General features: G+C 41.4%; 1 protein-coding gene across 1 annotated transcript in view; it reads left to right on the top strand.

The window, feature by feature from the left end:
- The first annotated feature begins 4,551 nt into the window (after positions 1–4,551).
- LOC309569423 (sodium/potassium-transporting ATPase subunit alpha-2) overlaps positions 4,552–25,933 on the top strand; it is a 64,073-nt gene continuing 42,691 nt past the window's right edge. Inside the window, exons 1-3 of the mRNA XM_082275245.1 lie at positions 4,552–4,755; positions 23,453–23,557; positions 25,774–25,833. Coding sequence (XP_082131371.1) covers positions 4,744–4,755; positions 23,453–23,557; positions 25,774–25,833 — 177 coding nt within the window. The 5' untranslated portion in view covers positions 4,552–4,743. The remainder of the gene's footprint in view (positions 4,756–23,452; positions 23,558–25,773; positions 25,834–25,933) is intronic.

Here is a 25,933-nt window from a genome sequence, read left to right as displayed (position 1 = left end):
AATAAGGTGTAGAGCGGAGTGGTAAGGCGTAGAGCACAGTAATAGGGTGTAGAGCGGAGTAGTAAGGCGTAGTGCACAGTAATAAGGCATAAAAAATGCCATTTTTGTTTTAGTCCCATTTTAGTCATTGTATTTTAGTCAGCTAAAATCTCCAGGAAATCCAATAAAATAATTTTAGTCAACTAAAATCTAATGTTTAATTAAATTGTAATGCATTATTTAAGCATTTCTATAGAATTTCCAAACTTCTATACTCCTGGAGTAAAATAAATCTAAATCTAATATCATGTTATTTTTTATGGTATTAAGGTTTCAACAAGCTCACAGATACAGATTTAGTCACTCTGGATGGTCTGAGGAGGCCTGTAATGCTGCACAGTGCTCTGGACGGTGCTGTGAGGAGGCCTGTAATGCTGCACAGTGCTCTAGATGGTGAGGAGAGGAGGTCTGTAATGCTGCACAGTGCTCTGGATGGTTGTCTGAGGAGGCCTGTAATGCTGCACAATGCTCTGGACAGTGGTCTGAGGAGGCCTGTAATGCTGTACAGTGCTCTGGACAATGAGCTGAGGAGGCCTGTTATGCTGCACAGTGCTCTGGATGAAGGTCTGAGGAGGCCTGTTATGCTGCGCAGTGCTCTGGACGATGGTTTAAGGAGGCCTGTTATGCTGCACAGTGCTCTGGATGAAGGTCTGAGGAGGCCTGTTATGCTGCGCAGTGCTCTGGACGATGGTTTAAGGAGGCCTGTTATGCTGCACAGTGCTCTGGACGGTGGTCTCAGGAGGCCTGTAATGCTGTGGTCTCAGGTCTGAGGGATGGCCTGTAATGCACAGTGCTCTGGATAAAGCCATGCCGGTGGTCGCTGGTCAGAGGTGGCCTGTAATGCTGCACAGTGCTGGATGGTGATGTCAGGTCTAAGGGAGGGACTGTAAGGCACAGTGCTCTGGATGCCACTTCTAGTGGTCAGAGGAGGCCTGTAATAATGCACGCACAGTGCTCTGGATGGACAGTGGCCTGGGGGGAGGCCTCAGGCCTGCTGTAATTGTAATGTACACTAGTACTACACACTCACAGTCTGCTCTGAACATAAGTGGTCGTCTCGTGAGTCGGGACTCTGGAGTGGGAGAGTCTCTTCGGGACTCGGGAGTGGGAGAGTCTCTTCGGGAGTGGGAGAGTCTCTTCGGGACTCGGGAGTGGGAGAGTCTCTTCGGGACTCGGGAGGCCTGCCTGTAATGCACAGTGCTGCTCTGGTCTATGGCAGTCGTCACCGACGGTGCTCACAGTCGCTTCAACTCGCTTGCTTGCCAGGAGTGGAAGCAGGCGGAGCTCAGTGAAATCCGGACGTTAGTTCACAAGGGTAAATGTCCTTGTCTCATATTTTCGTCCCGTTTTCCTTCGATTTGATTTGATTTTTCGTCAAAGTTTTCATGTGTTGTACTTTTCGTTTCATTTTTGACACTGTAAAAATGCCACTGACGAAAACTTTGACGAAAACTTTTTCGTTGAGGAAATAAGTAGTAAGGCGTAGAGCAAAGTAATAAGAACGTAGAGCAGGGTAGAAAGGCATACAGTGGAGTAATAAGGTTTAGAGCGGAGCAGTAAGGCGTAGAGCAATAAGGTGTTGAGCGGAGTAGGAAGGTGTAGAACAGAGTAATAAGACGTAGAGCAGAGTAGTAAGGTATCGAGAAAAGTAGAAAGGCATGGAGCATATGAGTAAGGTGTAGTGCAGAATAGTAAGACATAGAGTGGAGTAGTAAGGCATAGAGTGGAGTAATATGGCGTACAGCAGAGTAGTAAGGCGTAGAGCAGAGTAGTAAAGCGTAGAGCGGAGTAGTAAGGCGTAGAGTGGAGTAATAAGGCGTAGAGCTGAGTAGTATGGCTTAGAGCAGAGTAGTAAGGCATAGAGAGGAGTAGTAAGGCATAGAGCAGAGAAATAAGGCGTAGAGCAGAGTAATAAGGTGTAAAGCAGAGTAGTAAGACGTAGAACGGCATGGAAAGGCGTAGAGCTGAGTAATAAAGCATAGAGCAGAGTAGGAAGGTGTAGAGCAGAGTAGTAAGGCATAGAGAGGAATAATAAGGCACAGAGTAAGGCATAGAGTGGCGTAGTAAGGCGTAGAGTGGAGTATTAAGGCGTAGAAAAGAGTAGTAGGGTGTAGAGCGGAGTAGTAAGACGTAGAATGGTGTAATAAGGCGTAAAGCGGAGTAGGAAGGTGTAGAGCAGAGTAATAAGACGTAGAGCAGAATACTAAGGCATAGAGGAGTCGAAACGCGTAGAGAAGAGTAATAAGATGTAGAGCGGAGTAGTAAGGTGTAGTGCAGAGTAGTAAGGCGTAGGGCAGAGTAGGAAGGCGTACTGCAGAGTAATAAGGCATAGAGCAGAATAGTAAGGTGTAGAGGAGTAGTAAGGCGTAGAGTGGAGCAGTAAGGCATAGAGTGGAGTAGTAAGGCAGAGAGCGGAGTAGTAAGGCATAGAGCGGAGTAGTAAGGCGTAGAGCGGAGTAGTAAGGCGTAGAGTGGAGAAGTAAGGCATAGAGCGGAGTAGTAAGGAGTAGAGCGGAGTAGTGGGGCTTAGAGCGGAGTAGTGAGGTCTAGAGCAGAGTAGTGAGGCGTAGAGCAGAGTAGTAAGGCGTAGAGCAGAGTAGTAAGGCGTAGAGCGGAGTAGTAAGGTGTAGAGCGGAGTAGTAAGGTGTAGAGTGGAGTAGTAAGGTGTAGAGCGGAGTAGTAAGGTGTAGAGCAGAGTAGTAAGGCGTAGAGCGAGTAGTAAGGAGTAGAGCGGAGTAGTAAGACGTAGAGCGGAGTCGTAAGGCGTAGAGCGGAGTAGTAAGACGTAGAGGTAGAGCAGAGTGGTAAGGTGTAGAGCAGAGTAGTAAGACGTAGAGCGGAGTAGTAAGGTGTAGAGCACAGTAATAAGGCATAGAGCGGAGTAGTAAGGTGTAGAGCAGAGTAGTAAGGTGTAGAGCGGAGTAGTAAGGTGTAGAGCAGAGTAGTAAGGTGTAGAGCAGAGTAGTAAGGCGTAGAGCGGAGTAGTAAGGTGTAGAGTGGAGTAGTAAGGTGTAGAGTGGAGTAGTAAGACGTAGAGCGGAGTAGTAAGGCGTAGAGCGGAGTAGTAAGACTTAGAGGTAGAGCAGAGTGGTAAGGTGTAGAGTAGAGTAGTAAGACGTAGAGCGGAGTAGTAAGGTGTAGAGCGGAGTAGTAAGGTGTAGAGCGGAGTAGTAAGGTGTAGAGCGGAGTAGTAAGGTGTAGAGCAGAGTAGTAAGGTGTAGAGCAGAGTAGTAAGGTGTAGAGCGGAGTAGTAAGGTGTAGAGCAGAGTAGTAAGGTGTAGAGCGGAGTAGTAAGACGTAGAGCGGAGTAGTAAGGTGTAGAGCGGAGTAGTAAGGTGTAGAGCAGAGTAGTAAGGTGTAGAGCAGAGTAGTAAGGTGTAGAGCGGAGTAGTAAGGTGTAGAGCAGAGTAGTAAGGTGTAGAGCGGAGTAGTAAGGTGTACAGTGGAGTAGTAAGGTGTAGAGCAGAATATTAGGCCGTAGAGCGGAGTAGTAAGGTGTAGAGCAGAGTAGTAAGGTGTAGAGCAGAGTAGTAAGGTGTAGAGCGGAGTAGTAAGGTGTAGAGCAGAGTAGTAAGGTGTAGAGCGGAGTAGTAAGGTGTACAGTGGAGTAGTAAGGTGTAGAGCAGAATATTAGGCCGTAGAGCGGAGTAGTAAGACATAGAGTGGAGTAGTAAGGACTAGAGCGGAGTAGAGCGGAGTAGAACGGAGTAGTAAGACATAGAGCGGAGTAGAGCGGAGTAGAACGGAGTAGTAAGACATAGAGCGAAGTAGTAAGGTGTAGAGCAGAATATTAAGGCGTAGAGCGGAGTAGTAAGGCGTTTAGCAGAATATTAGGGCGTAGAGAGGAGTAGTAAGGCACGTAGAGCGGAGTAGTAAGGTGTAGAACATGCTCACCTTGCTCAGGGGATTTTCTCCCAGCTTAGTAAATGTGGTGAGAATTCCCTTTGCACAGAACACCCAATCACGTGTCTACGTATTGACAAAGCTGGAATTCTCGCTGGACTGTGATTGGATGAGTGAAGTGGGCACAGATTCAGCTCATGCACTAAGCTAAGGGAAAATTCTCTCTGCACAATGCACACACTCTCCTCCTTTAGTAAATAACCCCACAACATTCTCACACATGGGAAATAGATACATGACAACCCCCTTCTGGGCAACGATGTTGCAAAATCGCCCCGGGGAGAAATGCGTCGCAGACGTTCGCGAATTCGCCAATGAAATGTGGGAACGGCGATTATTGTGAAGGAAGGAGAGCGAAGAGTAATTAATTGCAGGAAAGCGAATGATGGACAGAGATGAGAAGAAGTGAGGGGAGAGGAGAGGGGGGTATAGAAGATAAATTTAGAAATAAGGGCAGAGAGAGGAGAGGAGAGGAGAGGAGGAGGAAAGGAGAAGAGGAGGAATTGGAAGTGACAGACGGAGAGGAGGGAGACAAACACTCAGAGGGACAACAAGGGACAAGGGGGGGACCAGGGGGAGGGGGCTGTTTTTTTGGAAATCTTCCGCCAAACTTTTTTTCCAGTTGGCATTGGGACTGCAGGGGGTAGAAGGAGGTCCTGAGTCCCCCCAGTGAGGGAGGAGATTGCCTTCAACAAGTGATCCTCTTCTCCCCCACAACAATCATCCGCTTCTTACCCCCAATTCTTCCCGAATCTCTCCATCCCAGGGACCCCTGAGAACAGAGCACCGAGGGGCCACACCATGGGCAGAGGGGTGAGTCCAACATCCAATCATTTCTATTTACATGATGGGAGAGATTGTCTGTGTGTGTGTGTTATGTGTTATATGTGTGCATTATATGTGTATGTTATGTGTGTTTGTTTTGTGTGTGTGTGCTATATAGTGTGTATTATGTGTTATATTGTGTGTTATAAATGCATGTTATATGTTTGTTATTTGTGTGTGTGTTATATGTGTGCATTATATGTGTATGTTATGTGTGTGTTATATGTTTGTGTGTTATATGTGTATGTTGTGTGTGTGTGTTTGTGTGTTATATGTTTGTGTGTGTTATATGTGTATTTTATATGTGTATATTGTATATGTGTGTGTTATATGTGTATTTTATATGTGTGTGTTATATATGTGCATGTTACATGTGTGTTTGTGTTTGTGTGTGGCAGTTGTGTGTTATATATGTGTATGTTATAAGTGTGTGCTATATGTCTGTGTTATATGTGTGTGTGTGTGTGTTATGTGTGTGTGTTATATGTGTGTGTGTGTTATATGTGTGTGTGTGTTATATGTCTTTATGTGTTATATGTGTATTTGTGTATGTGTGTATGTTTTATGTGTGTAAATGTGTGTTATTTCTCTATGTGTGTTATTTGTTTATGTGCGTGTTATATGTGTATGTGATTTATGTTATATGTGGTGTATGTATTTATGTGTGTGTGTATATTTGTGTGTGTGTTTTTTGTGTATGTGTGTTGTGTGTGCTATTTGTGTGTGTGTGTAAGTTATATGTAGTGTTTGTGGTGTATGTATTTATGTGGTGTATGTATGTGTGCAGGCTGCAGGGAAGGAGAAGAGAGTGAAGATGTACTGATAGGTGGAGTGTGGGGACTGCCGCTGGCACTAATAGAAGGAGGTTAAAGGATGGGAGAGAAATATCTATCTATCTATCTATCTATCTATCTATCTATCTATCTATCTATCTATCTATCTATCTATCCCATATCTATCTATCTATCTATCTATCTATCTATCTATCTATCTATCTATCTATCTATCTATCCCATATCTATCTATCTATCTATCTATCTATCTATCTATCTATCTATCCCATATCTATCTATCTATCTATCTATCTATCTATCTATCTATCTATCTATCTATCTATCTATCTATCTATCTATCTATCTATCTCTCTCTCTCTGTCTGTCTATTCCATATCTATCTATCTATCTATCTATCTATCTATCTATCTATCTATCTATCTATCTATCTATCTATCTATCTATCTATCTATCTATCCCATATCTATCTATCTATCTATCTATCTATCTATCTATCTATCTATCTATCTATCTATCTATCTATCTATCTATCTATCCCATATCTATCTATCTATCTATCTATCTATCTATCTATCTATCTATCTATCTATCTATCTATCTATCTATCTATCTATCTATCTATCTATCTATCTATCTCTCTCTCTCTGTCTGTCTATTCCATATCTATCTATCTATCTATCTATCTATCTATCTATCTATCTATCGATCTATCTATCTATCTATCTATCTATCTATCTATCTATCTATCTATCTATCCCATATCTATCTATCTATCTATCTATCTATCTATCTATCTATCTATCTATCTATCTATCTATCTATCTATCCCATATCTATCTATCTATCTATCTATCTATCTATCTATCTATCTATCTATCTATAGGATTGGAATCCGATCCCCAAGAAAACAATGAGTTGTAGGGTGTGTGTACTCCATTCATTATTTATTTACAACAACAATAGATAAACCTTTAAAATCGCCCTATATCTATATATAGGGGAGACCCCCATCTATAAATAGATCATCAAATGTTTACAGAATGTTACAGTCATAATATCAGTGATGGCTATAAATAATCTGACACAATGTTTACAAAAGGATGATGAATATTATTATTCAGTGCTATCCTCCTATACACCAAACATTCTATAGGGTGGCAACAAGAGGAGTGAGACCACCCCATGGTCAAGAACAGAACTTGTCTCTTGGATATATGATCTCTAGGACAAGATTGGGAATATAAAGATCAATCTATCAACATATTATCTATCTATCTATCTATCTATCTATCTATCTATCTATCTATCTATTGACATATTATCTATTTATCTATCTATCTATCTATCTATCTATCTATCTATCTATCTATCTATCCCATATCTATCTATCTATCTATCTATCTATCTATCTATCTATCTATCTATCTATCTATCTGTCTGTCTGTCTGTCTGTCTGTCTGTCTGTCTGTCTGTCTGTCTGTCTGTCTATCTATCTATCTATCTATCTATCTATCTATCTATCTATTGACATATTATCTATTTATCTATCTATCTATCTATCTATCTATCTATCTATCTATCTATCTATCTATCTATCTATCTATCTATCTATCTATCTATCCCATATCTATCTATCTATCTATCTATCTATCTATCTATCTATCTATCTATCTATCTATCTGTCTGTCTGTCTGTCTGTCTGTCTGTCTGTCTGTCTGTCTGTCTGTCTATCTATCTATCTATCTATCTATCTATCTATCTATCCTCCCCTTTCTCTCTCACTCACCATGGTGCACATTATTTATCCCCCCAGCTTTGTATGAGTGACCCAGATTCTGTGCGGCATGGTATTGGTATGGATATTTCTATACTCTCAGCCCACCTGGGAAATATAAGTAGCTTATAGGGAAGAATTTCATCTCCATCTCAGACATGACATCCAATCAGCATCCGTATTTCTTTGGTCCATAAGCCCCATGCTGATGAAACATTAGATTTGATTGGTGCACTGCGCAGTGTCATGGCTCCTCTTTCTTTATTCCATGGATGAATGGAATTCTTTGCTGGTCCCCAATAACGGAATGTTGAGTTCAGTGATCAGAGGCAGTGTCTGCACACCGCATACAAATATATAAAGCAACAAATGATGGATTTATTCCTTTATTCAGACCGGCAGCGAACTAAAAAGCTGGAGTAGATAAATAAGAATTGTTTTAGCGAACAAATTATTTATTAAACTCTGCCTGGTCAGTCTTGTGATCCAGACACCCCTACCAGAAAGCACAGCCAGGAAGATCACTGATCTGCAGCCTCCTTAGAAAGTTCTCTGGACAAAGCTAAGGATGCCATTGTCCAATCAGTAAGCTCTGGGGGTGGAGTGGTGGCACAGGAAGCTGCGTTGCCCAGCTTGGGCTCAGCTGCCCTGGGTACTGTGGTATCATGTGGGATAGGGGGCGGGGGGGGGGCACAAGGAGATAGGGGGGAGGGGAATTTGGGGGGCAGCAGGGGGTAAGGATTGTTCTAGGAAGGAAAATTGTTGGGGGGTGCTAGGAAAGGTGATTTGGGGAGATTTGTGTTTAGAGGGGGGATGAGGGAAAATGATTTGTGCTAGGAGGGTGATTTGGGGGGTTTGTGCTAATAGAGGTGATATGGTAGAGGGGGGAGGGGATTTGTGCCAGTAGGGATGATTTCTGCTAGGGGGAGAAATTATGGGGGGGGGAGGGGATGGGGTATTTTTACTGGGAGGGGGGATTTGGAGTGAGGGGGATTTGAGGAGTAGAGGATTTGTGCTAGGAGTAGTGATTTTTTATTTTTATTGGGGGGGGGGGGTGTTGGGGGGACATCTGGGGAGAGTATTTGAGCTGGTAAAGGGGAATGGGAGAGGCAAAGATTTGTGCTGGGAGGGGGTATCTCAGCAGGGGGGGTGGATTTGTCCCGGGAGGAGGGGGGATTTTATGCTTAGGGGGTAAGCAGATTAGTGCTCAACTATTTTTCTGAAGGGGGTGAAGGTTTGCTGACAGATAATGCTTATACAGTATAATATATTGGGGGGGGGGGGGGGGAGCGCAGTTTGGCATGTTAACCTTGGGCTCTAGATTGCCTTGTCCCGGCACTGCTAGGAGTGGTGATTTGTAGGGATTTGTGTTGGGGGGGGATTATTTGTGCAGGGAAGATGGGGGTTTGTCACAGAAAAGTTGATGTGGTAGGTGAGGGGGGGATTTGTACTAGGAGGGAACATTTTTTTGGAGGGGACATTGTGCTAGGAGGGGAAATTAGGAAAGGAGGATTTGTGCTAGGAGGGGGATCGGTGGAAGGGAATGTTAGCTGGGAGGGGGGATTTGGAGTGGGAGGGGAGAGGATTTGTGCTAGGTGGGGAAATTTGTTTCTCTTTTTTTTGGGGGGGGGGGATGATTTGTGCTGCGGGCATATGTAGAGAGTGAGGATTTGAGCTGGAGGGAGGCAAACATTTTGGCTGGGATGGGGGATTTGTTCTGAGAGGGGGGATTTAGAGTGGTGGTGGGGGGGAGTGTACTGGGGGGGGGGGGGGATTTGAGGAGTAGAGGATTTGTGCTAGGAGTAGTGCTCTTTTTTTTTAATGGGGGGATGTGTGTTGGGGGGCATCTGGAGAGAGAGGATTTGAGCTGGGAGGGGTGATTTGTGCTGAGGGCATATGGGGAGAGGGAGGATTTGTGCTGGGAGGTGCAAAGATTTTGGCTGGGGTGGGGGATTTCAATAGGGGGGATTCGGCAAAGATTTTGGCTGGGATGGGGGATTTCAATAGGGGGGGATTTGGCAAAGATTTTCGCAGGGATGGGGGATTTCAATAGGGGGGGATTTGGCAAAGATTTTCGCAGGGATGGGGGATTTCAATAGGGGGGATTTGGCAAAGATTTTCGCAGGGATGGGGGATTTCAATAGGGGGAAATTTGGCAAAGATTTTGGTTGGGATGGGGGATTTCAATAGGGGGGATTCGGCAAAGATTTTGGGTGGGATGGGGGATTTCAATTGGAGGGATTTGTCCTGAGTCCCCCCGATTTAAGTTTAGGGGGTTATTATGCAGATTAGTGCTCAATTTTTCTTTTGGGGGGGAGAAGATGTTTGCTGACACATAATGCTCATACATCCTGGGGAGGGGGGGGGGCACAATTTGGCTTGTTCACCCTGGGCTCTAGATTACCTTGTCCTGGCATTGCTTCCTGTCCTGGTGACAACAGTGGGTGTTTTTTTATAGTAGAGTAGGGGATGACCAGAGCCTGGGTCAGAATTGTATTGCTGTTTCATGTCCCCGTTGAAGATTTGTCCTCACTTCCTGTCTGGTGAGACTGTTGTCAACGGGACAGGAAGTGAGGGTAGATTTCTATAAAGGAGCCCTGGGGATCAGTAAAAACTCAACAAGGGTTCTATTGGTTCCAGAATCTAAAAAAAAAAAAGTTTTGGCTAGACTGTAGATGACCTCTGTCTCCTGACAATGAGGCTGAGGGGTCAGACTATCAAATGTAATAATAGGATAACTATGTATCAATTACAAATAAGCCATCACATCTGTAACATATAATATGGAGACTTGGATTGGACCGACAGTAGTTGATCCTCTAATGTTTTTGTGTCGGGTATTTTCAGTGACTGGTTCTCTTTAGTGTTTTCTGCCAGTTATTTTTAGCTGATCTAAAGGGTCGGAACAGGTGAAAGACAGGTTGGTAATAAATCAATTATTTTGCAAGAAAGTGAAGGAACTTAACGCAATAAAATGTATCTAGGACTTGGATGAGTTGCATGTATTATTTCCATATAAAAATGATTGTCACCTCCTGTTATTTCAGGACCAGTCCACCCGTAACTGAAATATAGTGCTTGGTTGAGGCTGGAGAGTTAAACACCTGACAGTTTGTGCTATGTATTGGGGACTCTACAGGTTTCCGGGTCTGTACACCTGCTGTGCCCATTATGAGGGGTTACCACCACCCCTGTGCTAAGGTCCTGAGTCTGTTGACCTGCTGTGCCCATTATGAGGGGTTCCCACCATCCCTGTGCTGAGTTCCCAGGTCTGTACACCTGCTGTGCCCATTATGAGGGATTCCCACCATCCCTGTGCTGATTTCCCAGGTCTGTACACCTGCTGTGCCCATTATGAGGAGTTCCCACCATCCCTGTGCTAAGGTCCTGAGTCTGTTGACCTGCTGTGCCCATTATGAGGGATTCCCACCATCCCTGTGCTGATTTCCCAGGTCTGTACCCCTGTAGTGCCCATTATGAGGGGTTCCCATCATCCCTGTGCTGAGTTCCCAGGTCTGTACACCTGCTGTGCCCATTATGAGGGATTCCCACCATCCCTGTGCTGATTTCCCAGGTCTGTACACCTGCTGTGCCCATTATGAGGAGTTCCCACCATCCCTGTGCTAAGGTCCTGAGTCTGTTGACCTGCTGTGCCCATTATGAGGGATTCCCACCATCCCTGTGCTGATTTCCCAGGTCTGTACACCTGCTGGGCCCATTATGAGGGGTTCCCACCATCCCTGTGCTGGGTTCCAGCATCTGCTAACCTGCTGTGCCATTCTTTTTCTCTTTAAAATAAAAAGGTGACTATTTGGGTCTGCAATTTTCCACCCTTCCCTCATATAACATGAGATGGAACAGTTGGAATCCTCATCCATGATGTAGGTGTTTGTTCGCTTCCCACGAACGATAGAACAACCTTGGCTACTCCTCTGTCCCAGAATAGCTGAGTTCTCACAGAATGAGATGTCCTTGAGGAATTCGGGGTGAAGTGTGTGTGTGTGTGGGGGGGGGGGGGGGTCTATTTTGGCTGAGCTCGGGGCAGGATGCAGAAGGTGGGTCAGGGGAGTCGGGACAACCAAATGATTTCCCATCAGATAAATGTCCGAGATTTCATCCCAAGACACAGAGATCACAATATGTTCTTTCTATTAAAAAGGCACAAATATGAAAAAAAAAATCTTACTGTAGATACATTGTTACATAATAATGGAAAGTATCTCTATCTATCTATCTATCTATCTATCTATCTATCTATCTATCTATCTATCTATCTATCTATCTATCTATCTGACCAAACTCGCTCATCCATGTCTTTATGGACCTTGCTTTGTGCACTGGTGGGCAGTCATGTTGGAACAGGAAGGGGCCATCCCCAAACTCCTCCCACAAAGTTGGGAGCATGAAATTGTCCAAAATGTCTTGTTATGCTGACACCTTAAGAGTTCTCTTCAATGGAACTAAATGGCCAAGCCCAACCCCTGAAAAACAACCCCACACCATAATCCCCCCCTCCACCAAATGTGGACAAAGAAGGTCCAAAAAGACACGGATGAGCGAGTTTGGGGTTCAGGAACTTTGCTGGTCTGCACAGAGTCCTGACCTCAACCTTATAGAACACCTTTGAGATGAATTAGAGCAGAGACTACCAGGTTGAGGTCAGGACTCTGTGTAGGCCAGTCAGGTTCCTCCACCCTAAACTGGCTCATCCATGTCTTTATGGACCTTGCTTTGTGCACTGGTGCGCAGTCATGTTGGAACAGGAAGGGGCCATCCCCAAACTCTTCCCACAAAGTTGGGAACATGAAATTGTCCAAAATGTCTTGGTATGCTGACGCCTTAAGAGTTCCCTTCAATGGAACTAAATGGCCAAGCCCAACCCCTGAAAAACAACCCCATGCAATAATCCCCCCCTCCACCAAATGATTTGAACCAGTGCACAAAGCAAGGTCCATAAAGACATGGATGAGCGAATTTTGGGATGGAGGAACTTGACTGGCCTTGACAACCCGATAGAACACCTAGAGTGGAGACTGCGAGCCAGGCCTTCTCCTCCAACATCAGTGCCTGACCTCACAAATGCACTTCTGGAAGAATGGTCAAACATTCCCATAGACACACTCCTAAACCTTGTGGACAGCCTTCCCAGAAGAGTTGAAGCTGTTATAGCTGCAAAGGAGGGGCCAACTCAATACTGAACCCTACGGACTAAGACTGGGATGCCATTAAAGTTTATGTGCGTGTAAAGGCAGGCGTCCCAATACTTTGGGTAATATAGTGTATCTATCAAAACTACTGTTAATAGGCTACAATAAACACTGATTGTATAACATTAAACATGTCATACAAAAAAGTAAGTCAATATAAATCCCCAACCAGCGGTTTTACACAAAGAAAAAAAATTGATTGACACAAAATAAATACACAGTAACACTCCTAAATTAAATAATACACATATGATTTAAACACAAAACTGTAACATAAAATAAAGAGACTTGGATCACACCTACTGTGATTAGCTCTGTTTAATATTTTTGTTTCAGTTATTTTCAGTGACTGGTTCCCTTTAATATTTATGTTTCAGTGGTTTTTAGTGACTGGTTCTCTTTAATATTTTTGTGTCAGTAGTTTTCAGTGACTGGTTCCCTTTATTATTTTTGTGTCAGTTATTTTCAGTGACTGGTTCCCTGTAATATATTTGTGTCAGTTATTTTCAGTGACGGGTTCCCTTCAATATTTTTGTTTCAGTTATTTTCAGTGACTGGTTCTCTTTAATATTTTTGTGTCAGTTATTTTCAGTGACTGTTTCTCTTTAATATTTTTGTATGAGTTATTTTCAGTGACTGTTTCTCTTTAATATTTTTGTATGAGTAATTTTCAGTGACTGGTTCCCTTTTTTTGTGTCAGTTATTTTCAGTGACTGGTTCCCTTTAATATTTTTGTGTCAGTTATTTTCAGTGACTGGTTCCCTTCAATATTTTTGTTTCAGTTATTTTTAGTGACTGTTTCTCTTTAATATTTTCGTGTCAGTTATTCAGTGACTAGTTCCATTTAATATTTATATTTCAGTTGTTATTAGTGACTGGTTCTCTTTAATATTTTCGTGTCAGTTATTTTCAGTGACTGACTGGTTCTCTTTAATATTTTCGTGTCAGTTATTTTCAGTGACTGGTTCTCTTTAATATTTTTGTGTCAGTTATTTTCAGTGACTGGTTCTCTTTAATATTTTCGTGTCAGTTATTTTCAGTGATGGATTTTTTTATTTTTTTTAGTGTTTTGTGCAAGTGATTTTTTTATTGATCTATACGGAAAAAAAAAGATACATAATTAAAAAACATGCACATAATAGGTGTATGTTTCAAAAATCGCCCACTTCTGATATCCGGCACTATTTATTGTAAATTAGGAACATCCCAGTTTGCAAAAATCCCAGAACACCCTCTCAAATCTGTATGGGGGATATATACTGTAGGATTGTAGGGTGTTCCTTTCCACATTAAAGAGATCTAGGCCTCCTAAGTAAATGACTATAATTACATTCAATTAAAGGCTGTATAGTAAATGTGGTTACTCCAGTCACCACCATGCATTAATATAACATATCCATATAATATAAAGCTGTGTGCTGACGGATTCCTAAATAGACATATTTCAGGTCCAGGGCACTCTGGATACATAGAAGGTATAATAAAAACATTGAAAGAGGATGAACATTTGGAATTTCTAAGGTGGCTTTCTCCATATTCAGCTTTCTATTACAGATAGGTGATTCCTATTTATTGGGAACCAACAACCCTTACCGCCAAAAAAACAGAGTGTTGGCATTGTAAGAGCAAATTACTTTTAAGTGCCAGTAGTAGTGCCAGGTTGATTAAGATTATATAATATCTCTTCAAAATGGTAGTGAGTCCAAAGGTCTCAATTCTCTAGGAGGATATAACTTGTACCATGGAGGATACGGCCCCAACGTGTAATGTACGGGGACCACCGAGAATCAGCATCCTAGGTATTCAACTACCCATAAACTGCAGAGAACCAAAAATGGAAACAAGCTTCAGCATCACTGACCAGCTGTAAAGCTAAAGTATACTGTAGGCTGATCCCTTATTGCACCATCCAGGCTTGTTAAGAATATCCATAGAATGTGATAAGGATCTCCAAATTGTAATGAGGATCCAAGGAGAGGTGGATTAGGATGCCTGGACAGTTTCCTTTGGGCTTTCCAGGACAAATTCTGATGATTGAGTGTTCCCAACTAAACTAAACTGAGATACAGTCTCTAATTTTCTATCTATCTATCTATCTATCTATCTATCTATCTATCTATCTATCTATCTATCTATCTATCTATCTATCTATCTATCTATCTATCTATCTATCTATAGATTCATCTATCTATCTATCTATCTATCTATCTATCTATCTATCTATCTATCTATCTATCTATTGATTTTTCTCCATCAATCTATCTATTTATCTATATATCTATGTATCTGTCTGTCTGTCTGTCTCTCTATCCATCTCTTTAATTATCTACCAATTTGCCTGTCTGTTGATCTAAATAGACTATAAATATCTATCTATTCATTTGTCTTCTATCTATCTATCTATCTATCTATCTATCTATCTATCTATCTATCTATCTATCTATCTCTTTAATTATATATCAATTTGTCTATCTATCTATCTATCTATCTATCTATCTATCTATCTATCTATCTATCTATCTATCGATTTTTCTCCATCAATCTATCTATTTATCTATATATCTATGTATTTGTCTGTCTCTCTATCCATCTCTTTAATTATATATCAATTTGCCTGTCTGTTGATCTAAATAGAATATAAATATTTATCTATGCATTTGTCTTCTATCTATCTATCTATCTCCACCAATCTATCTATTTATCTAAGTATCTATCTATCTATCTATCTATCTATCTATCTATCTATCTATCTATCTATCTATCTATCTATCTATCTATCTATCTCTTTAATTATATATCAATTTGTTTATCAATCTATCTATCTATCTATCTATCTATCTATCTATCTATCTATCTATCTATCTATCTATCTCCACCAATCTTTCTATTTATCTAAGTATCTGTCTATCTATCTATCTATCTATCTATCTATCTATCTATCTATCTATCTATCTATCTATCTATCTATCTATCTATCTATCTATCTATCTATCTATCTATCTATCTATCTCTTTAATTATATATCAATTTGTCTATCTATCTATCTATCTATCTATCTATCTATCTATCTATCTATCTATCTATCTATCTATCTATCTATCTATCTATCTATCTATCTATCTATCTCTTTAATCATATATCAATTTGTCTATCTATCTATCTATCTATCTATCTATCTATCTATCTATCTATCTATCTATCTATCTATCTATCTATCTATCTATCTATCTATCTATCTATCTATCTATCTATCTATCTCTTAATTATATATCAATTTGTCTATCTATCTATCTATCTATCTATCTATCTATCTATCTATCTATCTATCTATCTATCTATCGATTTTTCTCCATCAATCTATCTATTTATCTATATATCTATGTATTTGTCTGTCTCTCTATCCATCTCTTTAATTATATATCAATTTGCCTGTCTGTTGATCTAAATAGAATATAAATATTTATCTATGCATTTGTCTTCTATCTATCTATCTATCTCCACCAATCTATCTATTTATCTAAGTATCTATCTATCTATCTATCTATCTATCTATCTATCTATCTATCTATCTATCTATCTATCTATCTATCTATCTATCTATCTCTTTAATTATATATCAATTTGTTTATCAATCTATCTATCTATCTATCTATCTATCTATCTATCTATCTATCTATCTATCTATCTCCACCAATCTTTCTATTTATCTAAGTATCTGTCTATCTATCTATCTATCTATCTATCTATCTATCTATCTATCTATCTATCTATCTATCTATCTATCTATCTATCTATCTATCTATCTATCTATCTATCTATCTATCTATCTATCTATCTATCTATCTATCTCTTTAATTATATATCAATTTGTCTATCTATCTATCTATCTATCTATCTATCTATCTATCTATCTATCTATCTATCTATCTATCTATCTATCTATCTATCTATCTATCTATCTATCTCTTTAATCATATATCAATTTGTCTATCTATCTATCTATCTATCTATCTATCTATCTATCTATCTATCTATCTATCTATCTATCTATCTATCTATCTATCTATCTATCTATCTCTTTAATTATATATCAATTTGTCTATCTATCTATCTATCTATCTATCTATCTATCTATCTATCTATCTATCTATCTATCTATCTATCTATCTATCTATCGATTTTTCTCCATCAATCTATCTATTTATCTATATATCTATGTATTTGTCTGTCTCTCTATCCATCTCTTTAATTATATATCAATTTGCCTGTCTGTTGATCTAAATAGAATATAAATATTTATCTATGCATTTGTCTTCTATCTATCTATCTATCTATCTCCACCAATCTATCTATTTATCTGTCTATCTATCTATCTATCTATCTATCTATCTATCTATCTATCTATCTATCTATCTATCTATCTATCTATCTATCTATCTATCTATCTATCTATCTATCTCTTTAATTATATATCAATTTGTTTATCTATCTATCTATCTATCTATCTATCTATCTATCTATCTATCTATCTATCTATCTATCTATCTATCTATCTATCTATCTCCACCAATCTTTCTATTTATCTAAGTATCTGTCTATCTATCTATCTATCTATCTATCTATCTATCTATCTATCTATCTATCTATCTATCTATCTATCTCTTTAATTATATATCAATTTGTCTATCTATCTATCTATCTATCTATCTATCTATCTATCTATCTATCTATCTATCTATCTATCTATCTATCTATCTATCTATCTATCGATTTTCTCCATCAATCTATCTATTTATCTATATATCTATGTATTTGTCTGTCTCTCTATCCATCTCTTTAATTATATATCAATTTGCCTGTCTGTTGATCTAAATAGAATATAAATATTTATCTATGCATTTGTCTTCTATCTATCTATCTATCTATCTCCACCAATCTATCTATTTATCTGTCTATCTATCTATCTATCTATCTATCTATCTATCTATCTATCTATCTATCTATCTATCTATCTATCTCCACCAATCTTTCTATTTATCTAAGTATCTATCTATCTATCTATCTATCTATCTATCTATCTATCTATCTATCTATCTATCTATCTATCTATCTATCTATCTATCTATCTCTTTAATTATATATCAATTTGTCTATCTATCTATCTATCTATCTATCTATCTATCTATCTATCTATCTATCTATCTATCTATCTATCTATCTATCTATCTATCTATCTATCTATCTATCTCTTTAATTATATATCAATTTGTCTATCTATCTATCTATCTATCTATCTATCTATCTATCTATCTATCTATCTATCTATCTATCTATCTATCTATCTATCTATCTCTTTCTCTGTCATCTTGGTGAACACTAGTCATCTCTCAGGCTCCATGTGACGGGGTGTCTGACCCAGTTTCTGTGCGGCGTTCTATGTCAGGGCATCTACACTGAAATACTTTATAGTAAAGATCTTCCGATTGGTTTTTGGAAGAAGATTTCTTATACCATCCAGCTGTCCGCCACTTTGTTCTATGGTCACTGCTGCTTTGAGCTCCGCTCACAATCCCCCCCCCCCCCCCCCCCCCGCACCACCACCATATTCATTATTATGTATATACAGCGCATTTAGAAAGTATTCAGACCCCCTTCACTTTTTTCAATGTTCATGTTTCACACTGATACTACAGGTTTTTAAATTCACTTTTTTTCTAATTAATCTGCACTCAGAATGACACAATGTGACAACCCCAGAATGACAAAGTGAAAACAGAATTTTAGAAATATCTGTGATTTTTAAAAAAAAAAGAAAAAACTGAAATATCACATGTACTTTGTCATGTTGGAAGGTGAACCTTCGGCCCAGTCTGAGGTCCTGATCGCAGGTTTTCTTTGGGGATATCTCTGTCCATTCAGCTTTCCCTCAACCCTGACTAGTCTCCCAGTTCCTGCTGCTGAAAAACACCCCCACAGCATGATGCTGCCACCAACATGCTTCACTGTTGGGATGGTATTGGGCAGGTGATGTGCGAGGCCTGGTTTCCTCCAGACATAATGTTTAAAATCGAGGCCAAACACCTCAATCTTGGTTTCATCAGACCAAAGAATCTTGTTCCTCTCAGTATGAGTCCTTCGGGTGCTTTTTTGCAAACTCCAAGCTAGGGTTGTCACCTCATCCCTTTAAACCTAAACACATCTTAATTAAACAAGTTCTGAGTCTAATTTAATGCACATAAAGCACTAAGTGAGTTTAATTACCACTTTAATTTGCCACAAAACCTGTGTAAATAATATGTGGTCGAGTTTAAAGGCAAAAGGTGGCAACCCCACTCCAAGCGGGCTTTTATGTGTTTTGCACCAGGGGGAGGCTTTGTTAGAAATTCTGTATATAGCCCTACAGAACAGACAGTGAACAGTCCACATTAGCGTTGCTGCTTAACTGCAGATAGGAAACAGGTACTCTATCCAGGGAAAAGAAATAGAGCAGGGCTGTCAAACTCAGTTTCATTGCAGGCCGCATCAGCATTATGTTTGCCCTCAAAGGGCCGGTTGTATCTGTAAGACTAGATGTCTATAGCACCCAACCCCTCCCCCCCCCTCTTCCTTACATTGGAGCACACCCCTGTTACCTTGTGCTGCCTCTAGGAAGAAGCTGGAGGCAGAGCTGGGTAGAAGAAAGTGCAGGGTCTGAAGAAGAACCAGAGGAGGGCTGGAGTCAGCCGTTGTAATCTGCTGAATACAGAGACCAGGGGGTGCTGCGGCTGCACAGAGAGGCGCCGGATCTGTAGAAGGAGTTCTGTTTTCCTCTCTGCTGAGGGGATGGGGGTAGAGATGAGTCTCTCCGCCACTGCATGGAGAAGTGCAGGATCTGGGAGAGGACTTCTGTCCTCTTCCCTGCTGCTGAGTTTTGAGACTGGGGGGCAGAAATGAGGGGTTTGCCGCAGCTGCAGGAGAGGTGCAAGGACCACATAAAATGGTCTGGAGGGCCAGGTTCGGCCCATGGGCCTTTTGATACATGTGAGATAGAGCATGCCATAGATGCAGCTACAAATTTCTAAACACTGCCATCTACTGGTTGACACATATATCTCTACTAAATACTGATATACAGTAGTTGCACAAAATACAATTCTGCATTTCAACAGGCTTCCATCTAACCACTCTGACATAAAGCCCAGATCAATGGAGGGCTGCAGTGATGGTTGTCCTTCTGGAATCTTGTCCCATCTTTGGAGCCCAGTCAGAGTGCCCATCGGCACATTTAAAGCACTATTACATTGTGCCTCAGGTCCCCCCCCCCCCCCGGTTTTGCTTCACGCTACCTCCCAAATGCCAATCTGGGCCCATTTTGCAATCGCAGAATGCTCCCCATTCCTGGTTTACAATCTTCTCTTGTCTCCTCCTAGCTATAGGCCCAAGATTCATGACCCTATACTGTTGCATACTTTATGTATATGGGACTCCATAAAATACTCTTGTGGGCTTCTCTCCCCTCACCCACCCCTTTCCAGTGTCCTAGACACCACAGACAGCCTAGACAGCCGCCCTACATATGAAAATCAGCTGGCCTTCAGATGGTGGTGCAGCAGAGGAATCAGATACATCTATGAACTCCTTGCTCTGGATGGGGTTAAGTCTTTCTAATACCTGCAAGTAGGGCCGGGACATGGGTTGGGCAGGAGGGGCGGTTGCCCTTAGAGGAATGGTTTACTGTAGGGAGGGGGCTGCCTTCCTTCTGTTGCAAGGCTGACAGGAGAAGTGACAGCGGCAGTGATTTTGCCAAGTGAGTAACTGCTGGGTGTAGGATCCCTTAAGCTTGCACATCATGAACGAGGGAGGGGGGCGCAGTTTGGCATCTCTGCCCTGGGCGCTGGATAACCTTGTAACCTTGACCCACAATGTGCTTCTGTCAGAATACCGCTTCCTTCAGTCTTGAACATAAATATCAGATATTATCTCCGCAATATACAAGTCTAGCCGACAACTTAGCTTGTATAACATCTGGAACATTTATTGAACAGACTCACACACAATACATACCACACACAGGTCAGGTGAGCCTGAATACATTATCATATGCAGATGAAATTGTATACAGAAACATAATTAACCTGAGCTAATTACCTAGCCATCTGGACAGAAACAATAGGTGAATGGGAATCCAGACCCGGAACAATGTTATAATTGTCATGCTAATTAACTCAGCACTGCAACAAGGCTAAAACAAAGTACATTACACATTATCCACAGAACACCCTATTAAATAGACAATAGCAGAAGACCCCAGTAGCAGACTGTCAGTCTCCTACATTGAAGTACTTGGAATCCACATCTAAGAAATGTTTTGATTATTCAGAAGTCACAGACTTCGTGGCAAAGGTCTACAAAAGTCTATGAGGCAAAGCTCATACAATGTTCCATCATTCTGATATAGTGGAATTAATGTATCATAGATTTCAGGCTGACAGGGGAAGTGACAGCGGCATTGATTTTAACAAGTGAGTGACTGCTGGGTGTAGGATCCCCTTAGCTTGCACATCATGAATGGGGGAGGGGGCACAGTTTGGCATCTCTGCCCTGGGCGCTTGATGACCTTGTGAACCGCGACCCAAAATGTGCTTGTGTGCTTCCGTCAGAATACCGCTTCCTTCAGTCTTGAACATAGATATCAGATATTATCGCCGCAATATACAAGTATAGCCAACAACTTAGCTTGTATAAGATCTGGAACATTTATTGAACAGACTCACACACAACATATACCACATATCCAGATGAAATTGCATACAGAAACATAATTAACCTGAGATAATTACCTAGCCATCTGGACAGAAACAATAGGTGAATGGGAATTCAGACCCAATGTTATAATTAACATGCTAATTAACTCAGCACTGCAACAAGGCTAAAACAAAGCACATTACACATTATCCACAGAACACCCTATTAAACAGACAATAGCAGAAGACCCCAGTAGCAGACTGTCCGTCTCCTACATTGAAGTACTTGGAATCCACATCTAAGCAATGCTTTAATTATTCAGAAGTCACAGACTTCATGGTAAAGGTCTACAAAAGTCTATGAGGCAAAGCTCATACAATGTTCCATCATTCTGATATAGTGGAATTAATGTATCATAGATTTCAGGCTGACAGCGGAAGTGACAGCGGCATTGATTTTAACAAGTGAGTGACTGCTGGGTGTAGGATCCCCTAAGCTTGCACATCATCAATGGGGGAGGGGGGCGCAGTTTGGCATCTCTGCCCTGGGCGCTTGATGACCTTGTGAACCGCGACCCAAAATGTGCTTGTGTGCTTCCGTCAGAATACCGCTTCCTTCAGTCTTGAACATAGATATCAGATATTATCGCCGAAATATACAAGTCTAACCAACAACTTAGCTTGTATAAGATCTGGAACATTTATTGAACAGACTCACACACAATATATACCACATATCCAGATGAAATTGCATACAGAAACCTAATTAACCTGAGCTAATTACCTAGCCATCTGGACAGAAATAGTAGGTGAATGGGAATCCAGACCCAGACAATGTTATAATTAACATGCTAATTAACTCAGCACTGCAACAAGGCTAAAACAAAGTACATTATGCATTATCCACAGAACACCTAATAAACAGACAATAGCAGAAGACCCCAATAGCAGACTGTCAATCTCCTACATTGAAGTACTTGGAATCCACATCTAAGCAATGCTTTGATTATTCATAAGTCACAGACTTCATGGCAACGGTCTACAATCGTCTATGAGGAAAAGCTTATACAATGTTCCATCATTCTGATACAGTGGAATTAATGTATCATAGATTGGTATGAGGAATATTGTGGATAAATATTACTGTCTCATTTGAAGTAATCAAAACCATATTCTCAGTGTCCATTAGGTAGTTGTCCATCATTTTCTCGGTCACCCTGTGCCCCTAATAGACAAAGGGTGACTTAAGAGTGAAACATAAGAGTAGTGTTTCCTTAAAAGCCAGGGCCCATAGTCAGTAGGTAAGAGGTTAGCCTGCAGTCCCCTCCAAAAGCCCCTGTCCTGAGGGAGTTTGTCACAACCTTGTCCGGGCACTGCCTGCAGGAACATTGGCAACTGCTGGCCAATGAGTCCTACCGATATATCCAACTTAACTATCACGTTTGAAGCCTGAGGGACCACCCAAACTCTTAAATTGTTGCCAAAAGGATCCTTACATGTCACGGATCTCTACTCCCTCTGTGACCAACTCAATGGACTCTGGCCCACCTTCTTATGCGGTGAAGTGGGCGGCCGACCTAAGCAAAACACCCTACCAAGCTACATGGTCTAAGATCTGGCTAGCCAAATGCTGCCGGAATATTTTCGCCCAGAAAAATGCCTCCAAACTACTTTCTCGATGGTGCGTGACTCCGGACCGCGTGTCTTAATCTAGGTCATCAGTATCCCCCATGTGTGTCTGCGGCTGTAGAGAATGAGGCTCCCTATTCCATATTTGGTGGTCCTACCCCTGGGCAATTCAGTTTTGGACAGTTCTGCTGCTGTATAAGTAATTTATACAGTCAGAAAGTGGTTAATACGTTCACCGACAAAAAAGTGAAGGGGGTCTGAATACTTTATAAATGTACTGTATGTATTATTATTAAGTAGATTGACTGATGCTGACTCTGCAGCTGGGAGTCAGAGGTGCGAGGCTTCCTGAGTTCTGACAGCTGCTGCCCCACCCACTGCTTGAGCACTTGCTGTCTTCTGATTCTTAAGTCACCATAACTGTGTTACACGCATAGCTCTGGGGTGGTTTACAGTCCTAGTAGTAGAAGGATCAGCTTGGCTAAAAAAAAAGTGGACTCTGCCTTTAAGAGCACTTTCCTCCATGTTAACAAAAACATTTTTTTTTCTATTCCACAGGAGGGCCGAGAGTACTCGCCGGCGGCGACCAACGCCGACAACGGCGGTGGGAAGAAGAAGATGAAGGAGAGGGAGATGGATGAGCTGAAGAAGGAAGTGACCATGGTGAGTCTAAGGAATAGTCTAATTAACCACTTCTGGACCGGAAGGATTTGCCCCCTTAATGACCAGGCCATTTTTTGCCATTCGGCACCGCGTTACTTTATTGGACAATTGCGCGGTCGTGCGATGTACCCAAATAAAATTAATGTCCTTTTTTTCCCACAAATAGAGCTTTCTTTTGGTGGTATTTGATTACCTCTGCGATTTTTATTTTTTGGGGCATAAATCAATTACACAGACACTAATGAAGTGCCAGAATTCCTCCCAATGACACCAAAGATGGGGCACAGTTTCATCTAATGACACCATCAATGGGGTCCAATGACACTAAAAGTGGGGCACAATTTCTCCCAATGACACCAACGATGGGGCGCTATTCCTCCCAATGACACCAAAGATAGGGCATTGTTTATTCAAACTGACGTCAGGACCTTTTCTACTCTCAATGCCCACAATCCAGCCCTCTTAAGTCTGAAGGACAGTAAACTGGCCCTTTTTTTTTAGAAAGTTTGGAGACCCCTGATCTATACAATCTTCTTACATTACCAAAAAAGAGGTCCCCAAACTTTCTAAAAAAAGGGCCAGTTTACTGTCATATAGACTTTAGGGGGGCTGGACTGTCGTCATAGGGAGTAGAAAATGTCCCAGCATCAGTTGGAGTAAACAATACCCCATCGTTGGTGTCAGTAAGTGGAATTGTTCCCCATCTTTAGTGTCATTGGGAGGAACTGTGCCCCATTGTGGGTGGCATTGGGAGGAATTGTGCTCCATCGTTGTCATTGGGGAGGAATTGTGCCCCAATGTTGGTGTCATTGCGCCCCATTGTTGGTGCTATTGAGAGGAACTGTGCCCCTTCATTGGTGTCATTGGTAGGAATTGTGCCCCATCATTTGGAGGAACTGTGCCCCTTCATTGGTGTCATTGGTAGGAATTGTGCCCCATCATTTGGAGGAACTGTGCCCCTTCATTGGTGTCATTGGTAGGAATTGTGCCCCATCATTGGGAGGAACTGTGCCCCTTCATTGGTGTCATTGGTAGGAATTGTGCCCCATCATTGGGAGGAATTGTGCCCTTTATTGATGTCAGTGAATGAAATAGTGCCCCAAGGGTTGGATAAAAGCATGCAAAGGGCTGCATCGGGCCCTCGGGCTGCAGTTTGGAGACCAGTGGTATAGAGAATGTATTAGATCAGGGGTCTCCAAAAAAAAGGCTAGTTTACTGTCCTTCAGACTTAAGGGAGGCTGAACTGTGGGCATTGGGAGTAGAAAAGGGTCCTGATGTAAGTTGGGATAAACAATGCCCCATCTTTGGTGTCAGTGGGAGGAATAGCACCCCATTGTTGGTGTTATTGGGAGGAATTATGCTCCATTGTTGGTGTCATTGGACCCCATTGTTGGTATCATTGGGAGGAACTGGGCCCCATCTTTGGTGTCATTGGGAGGAATTCTGCCACTTCATTGATGTCAGGGAGGGGGAATTATGCTCCATTGTTGGAATTAGTGGATGAAAATAGTGCCACAAGGGCTAGATAAAAGCCCTTGTCTCAATAACACCAACAATTGTGCACAAGGACACCAATAAAAGCATGCAAAGGGCTGCGCCCGGCCCTCGGGCTGCAGTTTGGAGACCATTGGTATAGAGAATGTCTTAGATCAGGGGTCTCCAAACTTTCTAAAAAAAGGCCAGTTTACTGTCCTTCAGACTTAAGGGAGGGCTGAACTGTGGGCTTTGGGAGTAGAAAAGGGTCTTGATGTCAGTTGGGATAAACAATGCACCATCTTTGGTGTCAGTGGGAGGAATAGCACCCCATTTTTGGTGTTATTGGGAGAAATTATGCCCCACTGTTGGTGTCATTGGACCCCATTGTTGGTATTATTGGGAGGAACTGGGCTCCATCTTTGGTGTCATTGGGAGGAATTCTGCCACTTCATTGGTGTCAGGGAGGGGGAATTATGCTACATTGTTGGCATTAGTGGATGAAAATAGTGCCACAAGGGCCAGATAAAAGCAAGCAAAGGGCCATATCTGGCCCCTGGGCCACAGTCTGGAAACTGCTGTGTTAGATTACAACATGTATGGCCAATTTAAAGGAGATTGGGCAGAGATTGTACAAGAAGACTGTAATGGGGACTTCATCGTCAATTTATGAGTTTCTGAAACCCAACATTGAAGATTATGGACATGTTGACAAAGTTATTACATTTCTTTTCCTTTACCAGGAAGACCACAAGCTCTCCCTGGACGAGCTGGCGAAAAAATACGGCACGGATCTGGCCAAGGTAAGCCACGAGGGTGCCCCCCCAATTAAAATTGTGACTGACCCTCTTCAGAAATGATGGGTTGCGTCAGCCATGTTGTCGTGTATCTGATTTTGCAAAT

The sequence above is a fragment of the Pelophylax lessonae genome, assembly GCF_965119305.1.
Source record: "Pelophylax lessonae genome assembly, chromosome: 13".
Classification (NCBI taxonomy): domain Eukaryota; kingdom Metazoa; phylum Chordata; class Amphibia; order Anura; family Ranidae; genus Pelophylax; species Pelophylax lessonae.
The sequence above is the reverse complement of the archived record's forward strand: the minus strand, read 5'-3'. Positions and strand labels throughout refer to the sequence as shown.